The sequence below is a fragment of the Watersipora subatra genome, chromosome 11, assembly GCF_963576615.1.
Source record: "Watersipora subatra chromosome 11, tzWatSuba1.1, whole genome shotgun sequence".
Classification (NCBI taxonomy): domain Eukaryota; kingdom Metazoa; phylum Bryozoa; class Gymnolaemata; order Cheilostomatida; family Watersiporidae; genus Watersipora; species Watersipora subatra.
Genome location: NC_088718.1, coordinates 44,434,971 through 44,443,084, shown reverse-complemented (window position 1 = coordinate 44,443,084; position 8,114 = coordinate 44,434,971). Strand labels below are relative to the sequence as shown.

The 8,114-nt window shown below is 36.8% G+C and overlaps 1 protein-coding gene across 2 annotated transcripts in view; it reads left to right on the top strand.

The window, feature by feature from the left end:
- Window positions 1–2,427: 2,427 nt before the first annotated feature.
- The window catches only part of LOC137408396 (uncharacterized), a 29,077-nt gene continuing 23,390 nt past the window's right edge, over window positions 2,428–8,114 (top strand). For both annotated transcript variants that reach the window (XM_068094911.1, XM_068094910.1), the window contains exons 1-4: window positions 2,428–2,538; window positions 4,320–4,514; window positions 5,818–6,003; window positions 6,165–6,293. In XM_068094911.1, the coding sequence (XP_067951012.1) occupies window positions 4,347–4,514; window positions 5,818–6,003; window positions 6,165–6,293 (483 nt within the window). In that variant the 5' untranslated portion in view covers window positions 2,428–2,538; window positions 4,320–4,346. The remainder of the gene's footprint in view (window positions 2,539–4,319; window positions 4,515–5,817; window positions 6,004–6,164; window positions 6,294–8,114) is intronic.

Here is an 8,114-nt window from a genome sequence, read left to right as displayed (position 1 = left end):
TTGGGTTTCAATGTTTTCCATTCTAGAGTCAAGCGACTCGACAATTCTAAGAATAGACTCTTCTAGCCGGTCCTCAATAGTGCTAACTTTGGCAGTAAATAAATCTTGGACCGAGTCACAATCATTACAGTACCAATGAAACCCCTTCTTCCCGGCCGTGATCAGGTCACCTTTATCAAGAGCCACGCATTTCGCATGCAGCCACGCTAAGCATTTCTCACATTCAATAGCAGGTTCAGAGGCGTCAGTAATGATTTTGCTGCATATTTTACAGTGATGCAGTTTGTTGGAGCTCCTTCTAGAGTCCCGTCTATGAGTCAGAGATGAATCAGCACTGGATGCGCTGTTCGATCTTGGTTTATCTTTTGCATCTTTTACTTTAACAGGCATTTTCAGTTTTTACAGAGATGATTAGTACACAAGTGATTAAATTTTACAAGACAAAAGAAAATTATTAATAAAATGGGAAATAAATAAAGAAAATAATTAATTTGTCCTGAACAATGGTAAGCAATGGCAGATCACCAAGACTCAGCTGGCATCTAAGACAACCCAGCAAAGGCTCAATGGCTTGATGGCTTGATGGCTCAGGCTTGATGGCTGAGTACACTTCCTGTACCTAGCATTTGGTGACAAAAACACGCCCAAAATGTTACGTGTGGTATTTTAGGAATTTACTCACTTGAAAACTGCTCTAGCATCATTGATTAATAACTACTATGTTCTCGCTTTATTCAGACTATGCTTCTATGATTGGTTACTCAAAGGCAAGCCGCCTTATTTTGATATGGCTATCAATAGTTGAGAGTTCAATTTATAGAACTTGACCTAGATCTTTAGTGAAAGTCTAACTATGCTATTTCCCATATGTTAATGTAGCAATAAAAATATTCTTTATTCTCATAACCAAAACCTAATACATAAGTAGCAAAATTCTAGAATATAGCAAAGATATTCACAAGTAGTAAAAGCAAAGTATTATAAAATATATCTTATGCCAACAGCCGTATCTGCTCTTAAGCTCCATCTTGCATGTTTACAAGGCTTCAACGTCAAAAAAGAATGAGCTATTATAATTGTTCTCTTTTGTAGACATTTGATTAGCTTGAATGTAGATGTATGAGCGATCAGGGTTGTGTCTATATGTTACTGAGGTTGGTCATTGAGAGAGCATTGTCTTTGGGTACGTCATCGGAAGTTTGCCAGATTAATGAGATGGCATATTCAAGTTATTTTGTCAATTTTCGGTGTTAGCTGGCAGGGGAATGGATTTCAACTTCTCTTGGTGGTTTCTTTGGTGTGTAATAAGCTCATCTTCTGTGATTGGTTCTTCTCAGTTTGGAGTTTCTAATTAGCTTGTTGCTGTTGGGTAGTTAATGGACTTTGGATGCTTTCAGGGGTCTTGTTGCTGGTGTGGCTTGCTTTCTGTACGTCCCGTTGCATGCATTGTATGTATATATTTTGGTCTTACTCTATTCTTTGTCGGTGTCTTAATATCTCCAAGCAACGACATAATGTATGTATATCCAGTGGTCTGACTCCATTCCTTTTCTGTATCGAGTTAAGAGCATGCTGCTATCAAATGGCTACATTGATAGTAATGGAAAGCCATCATGTTTCAATCATGTCATCAACAAAGACCTGAAAACAAGTTTATAGTATACAGAGCTATTGCGCTAACACCTTTAATTTCTAGTTCAGAAATCTGGATAACATAGTCAAGTCATGAGAACAATGCCATCAAAGCTACCTTTTGAAAGTTATGAACACACACTGTTCAAAATAACACACAAACGGCAACATTCACATGCCACATAGGATTCATAGCACAAAGCCATTCTTCTCTAAGAACCTTCTGATAAGGAGAGGTTATATTATCCTGATATAAATCATAGACACTAAAAATAGTTTCTATTTAGAGAAATCAAGGAAGGTAAATGATAGCAAAATAGTCAGGGAAGATATTTCGAAGACAATCTCAAAACATTATCCGAAAAGATATTTTTTGACCTTAGCATTTTGAAAACTCTGTGGAATGTACGTAAAGTTAAATGGAGAACACAAATATATCCAAGTGTGGAGACTTATTGAGATTGAAGCATGCAGCATCAGGAAGAGCTAAGATGTGCTTAGAAACGGTAACAGATTTTCAGTATTGACGAAAGTCGAGACTTCAAGTGCCTCCAATGCTCAAAAATTCGCAAGTTGAGAATTCTTTTAAAAGAGATTGCAAAGGAAGGTTCTTCTATACATTTCACACATACGGAAAACAATACAAGCCATAAATTATCAGTTATTCGTCTGCAATACTTGTTTGCCTCTTTATTTATGTAGTGCTGCAGCACTGATGACACAGTCACCTGATTTGTGCTCATCGGTATGTTTTTGTTAATTCACAATAGGCATTTTATATTAGAATGTTTCATTTTGTAGAGCAATGATTGCAGTGAGGGTAACAAAGAAAAATAGGTAATTACACTGCCTTTGCAATGTAGCATCAGCTGAAGCATTTGAAGTGTTTCATCAACACCAAAACAGGTACCAGTTGATACTAGCCAGTGTCTATGTACTTTTTGGTGATACTATATTGTAGGTTATAATAGAGGCTCTTTTTGAAGCCGCTGTCTTCCATGCAGCCTAATCGGTATTTTTCTGAAGTGGCTAGAAAGAGGAAGTGAACTAGAGGAAGAGTGAGCATGTGCTCCTCTTCCTCTAGTTCATTATCAATTTATCTGTCACTTGTTTTTATCTTCCCTATAATGATAGTGCAAAGATACCTGCGCTTCATCGACCTTTCATCACCATTTTGGTCTGGAAATAATAACTTTTTATTGCAATCACAGAATTTTTTCCAGTTGGAATTTTCTTTTTAAACCACAGTTTGGCTATAAAACATCATAAAAGGCATTGCTGTCTATAAATTGGCTAAGCATCTAGTGGCATTTATGAATCATTTAGTGTTATAAATAGGCCTTTCTTTATCTGTCACATATAAGGAAATTTTGCATCAGTTTCTTTTTGCCTTTTTTTCCCACCATGGTAACACGCTTGTTGCTATGGGCTTTTCCATTTATCCCTGTACCATGAACCAATTGTGAGACGGCCACTAAGGTGTTTGCTTTAATGCTAGGCACCAGTACTTCGTGGCCCACGAATTTTTCGGGTATCAGGTTTGTTGATACGGGTTTTATGTCTAAAATTTTCAACCATCAGACATTCGAAAATTTACAATGCTATTATAATTCTATTCAGTTTATTGTATTTTACTATTTTCTAGTGACCAATATTTGTGCTCGCAGCCTTAACCCTTTGAAGTTTAAAACCAACTGTCGGTTTTCAGGCATTGTGTAGGGTGTGTCAGAATCTCTATCGGTCGGAATTCTGGCATTCACATGGCTTTGTTTACAAAAGCCGTTTTGAGTAACAGCGTAAACCAATCAAATTAATTTTTGCACAAGATATCAGACCAAAAATTTCACTTCTATTTGTAACAGTTTTCAAAAATCTTTACCTACTTCCTTCATTTTAATAACAAAGTTTATTTGAACTATATTGCGAAAAGATCGACATGACTCGTTTGTGGTAGGTCATAATTAATTGTGATGCAAATAAAAATTTTTATAGTACTAGTTATAATTTTCCGGTATATTTCGAGTCATAAAATAATGATGAACATGTGCTCAATAGAAATGATGCTATTGTACATGTTTTTACGAGTTTTCTAAAATTGTACAAACTTTATAGTTTTAGCCCGAATAATGGTAAAGTACTGTTTTTTTTTGTTTGATGACATTTGCTATGGGTTGCCCGACGTTTTTTGCTAGTGTTTTACCAAATATTGTATTATGAGCACGTTCAGATATACGTATAATGAAAGTTTAAAAACTTTGGACCGTTGGATAGATTCTAGGCCAGGGCTAACAGGCGGGTTATCAAACAATGTTTAGAGCACAAGGCGAAATAGACTGAGTTTTTGTACACTCTACTCGACGGATCCGTGTACTAGAACCCGAACTCGCAAACCAAAACCCGAACCCGCAAGATCGAAATACTCAAAACCTCTATTACCCGAGATTCGAGAGAAGATGAACTCACGAGTTCAACGAGTTTTATTAGCCGTGCCCAGCACTATTTTTTTTACATTTATTACAAGCGCTGAAGATTTGTAATGTCTGTAATTTTATTCTATTGTCAACAATCTTTAAAAACGAACAGAGTCATATGCAAGAAAAACATATGGGGGTGGTCTAGGGGCCTCCTACCTATCAAGCGACAAGCATTTAGCTGCTTGAGCACCTGCCATGTGACTTTCTGTTTAGATGGTTACTGACAGGGAATAAAATACTATGATCTATGGAATGGCCGAGGTATTGATGAACCAAGAATCATCTGATTCATTGCCTTGTCTTCCAAGTTTTCTCCAGCCACCTGTCAATCCAATTACCAAATCGCGACTCTATAGAGATTTTTTTATGCTCACAGAATTCACTGAGGACCTGGGACCTGTGCCCGTGGTAATATATTAGTTACCTTTCTACCTTCTATTTGTACAATTTGTAGTTTCATGCTGCTTTAAAGTAAAAAATGGAGAATTTTAATCTTCAAGCTCTCAACCAATTTTGCTGTCCAATTCAACACCTCACACGCATGCGCAAACATGAGTCCTCATATATGTAGGTTCGCATACAGAAAACTGTGCATATATCTTAATGTGTAGTTTATTGGTAGCCAAGCAGTTTATTTTTTGTTTCCCCCATAGGCTTAGTTACTCATTGACTCGTGTTATATTGCTGTGTTGCTAGGCAATCAGAAACTGTTGGATGCGACATATTTTTTATCATGAGAGGCAAACTGTAGAAAACTCTTTGGAGGTGTAATTTGACATCTGAAACATTGACCAATCAATGTCACTCGAGTTCTTTTACAATGCCAGTTTTATCAACAGATAATTTGTCGTTGCGGTGTTGCTCAATCCAAATTAGTAGACAACTAGTAATTGTCCGCTCGTGCGGTCACTTCCACTAGAGCGCTATTGAAATCTATACAGAAGTTTATGCAGTTTGTGAAGTTTATAGAATTCTTAGTATTTTAGAGTAGCTGTTTTGCAATGCTAGCTCTATTATAGCCAACAGTGATTAACTCTGTTACAAAACCGTGATAGCTTTTGGGTTAAACTTGCAGCTCAATAAATGTTGAGTGTATGTACGCTGTTAACCTTATGTGTTGCCCTACAGTACCCGATGTGACATACATGTATATATGTAACAACAGTTTTATAGAGTTGTTCTACCAGGAGTATACATTCAAGTGGCAAACTTTCACTTAGGCGAGAAAGAGTAATCTGTCAGCTACACGATGAAACTGAATTTGATTGGTTTGCAACAAGTCATGTGACCTGGGAACCATTTTTATTTAGTTTCTCCCTAGTTCGAAGTAACTGGTTAAGCACACCAGAGCTATCAAGTTCTGGTAAACATTGTAATATGTCAATATATGTTACATAATAAAAAGTTGTGTAAGATTATAGAATGGCAGCCTTTGTCCTCATATTACAAAATATAGGTGAAAATTGATATAAGTTGAAGTAAATCATTGAATGTTCATCTTAATTTACACAGTCTGGATACTGCAAGGTCAAAAGTTTGATTTAAATGTATAATTATTGAATTGTTTTGTTATTACATGTAGTTCATATTTGTAACGTTTGCATTTTGACATTAGACCGTGATAGATGCACATCTTGTTTTCACTTTCAATAATGAAGCTAACATTATCTCTGAAAGTGTCTCAGTGTTGTACATAGCAAATATATTGTAGAGAGACTACATAATACCCGACCGACATACCATTGAAAATGAGCGAGCTTTTAATCTCGATGACTTCTCCATTAAAATCATGTCAGCAGACTACTTCGTACAGGCAGCCAACCAAGCAAGCTTCTTCCGTATGCCGGAGGACATGCACGCTGTGATCAGTCATGCCGGCACAGACTGCTACACCCTTGTATGTTCAGCATCACCCGTCACTTACTCTGTTTAATTAAACCTTTGATATGCGATGGCCATGCCAAATTATTATTTCTAATTCTCATTCAAATATCGTTTGTTGGTACAAGTTGATTGTGATTATTAATAGTTGTCCTAACAAATTTATATTCTTTGTAGCTCTATGCATTCACTTTGTATGATATGTATGGACGTGGTTACGTCAGGCCTCTCTACCTGGCCTACACTTCGAGTGTCAGAGACAAGATCGTCTCAATGTACCATTTACTAAGCCAGGCTATATCCAAGGTATGTCACTATCCTCCGTAGGGTTTTCTCACCATCGTAGTTTTGCTATCTACATGTTGTTCTTCTATCCCATAGACATAGGCAGTAGTTGAGTAGACATAGACAGTAGTTGAGTAGACATAGACAGTTGAGTAAACATAGACAGTAGTTGAGTAGACATAGACAGTTGAGTAAACATAGACAGTAGTTGAGTAGACATAAACAGTAGTTGAGTAGACATAGACAGTAGTTGAGTAGACATAGGCAGTAGTTGAATAGACATAGACAGTAGTTGAGTAGACATAGACAGTAGTTGAGTAGACATAGACAGTAGTTGAGTAGACATAGACAGTAGTTGAGTAGACATAGACAGTAGTTGAATAGACATAGACAGTATTTGAGTAGACATAGACAGTAGTTGAGTAGACATAGACAGTTGAGTAAACATAGACAGTAGTTGAGTAGACAAAGACAGTTGAGTAAACATAGACAGTAGTTGAGTAGACATAAACAGTAGTTGAGTAGGCATAGACAGTAGTTGAGTAGACATAGACAGTAGTTGAGTAGACATAGACAGTAGTTCAGTGGGAGTAATCACTGCATGCTATGAAGCCATTTGTGTGAGGATATTTTAATGACCTCGTGTCACTAAACACCTAGTGTCACTAAGTACCTCGTATCACTAAGTACCTCGTGTCACTAAGTACCTCGTGTCACTAAGTACCTCGTGTCACTAAGTACCTCGTGTCACTAAGTACCTCGTGTCACTAAGTACCTCGTGTCACTAAGTACCTCTTGTCACTAAGTACCTTGTGTCACTAAGTACCTTGTGTCACTAAGTACCTCGTGTCACTAAGTACCTCGTGTCATTAAGTACCTCGTATCACTAAGTACCTCGTGTCAGTAAGTACCTCGTGTCACTAAGTACCTCGTGTTACTAAGTACATCGTGTCACTAAGTACATCGTGTCACTAAGTACCTTATGCCACTAAACACCTCGTATCACGCAGTACTGAAATATATAGTGCAGAGATGTATTTCCAGAACCCTAGTTTATGAACAGAAAGAAGCTATTAGAATAAGTATAAGTACTAATACTAATAAGTATTAAAATAATAATATAATAAACATATTAGGAAGGCAAGTGGTTGAATAAGAATGATCTGCAGTATCTCATGGAGCTCCTTTAGCATAAATAAGTCTTTCCAATGTTATGCAGAACTACATTTACCATTCTAATTACGCTATACACGATTGCTTGAACGAGAATCTTCTGGGAACTCACTGAAGTATGTTAAATAGTAGAACTGGCTCATTTATAGTGATGTGTGGACTTCATTACTAAGTTTTAACTTTGAGTTGTGCGCAAGTTAAGATACCGCGCACTTGAGTGGTTTAATAAACATCCGCACGATGCTCATTTAAGATGCTCATTTAACGCCAGCGCTTTGGTACAAATACTAAACTGTAGCGAAGCAGTGTTGCCACGCTTAGCAGAATACATTCGGAACATTAGCGTATTGGAACGGGTCAAATCGAAATACAGTGCCCCCTCAGGATACGATTTTAATCCCTTCCAGGGTTGGCATCGTATGGTAAAAAAAAGTATGGAGGGGTATAGAAACCATAATAATTATATGATGCAAACATCCCCCTGGTAAAAATCATCAAAATTTTATACAATACTGTACATATTAGAAGTTAGTAACAAAATAGTATGTTAACCTTAGTAACTATAGTTACCAGCAGTAACTTTAGTATATTCAGTTTATTTGTTGGTTATGATCTGCATAAAATTTAACATTGCAATGTGCTATTTGCAGTACGTACTATAGAGAGTTC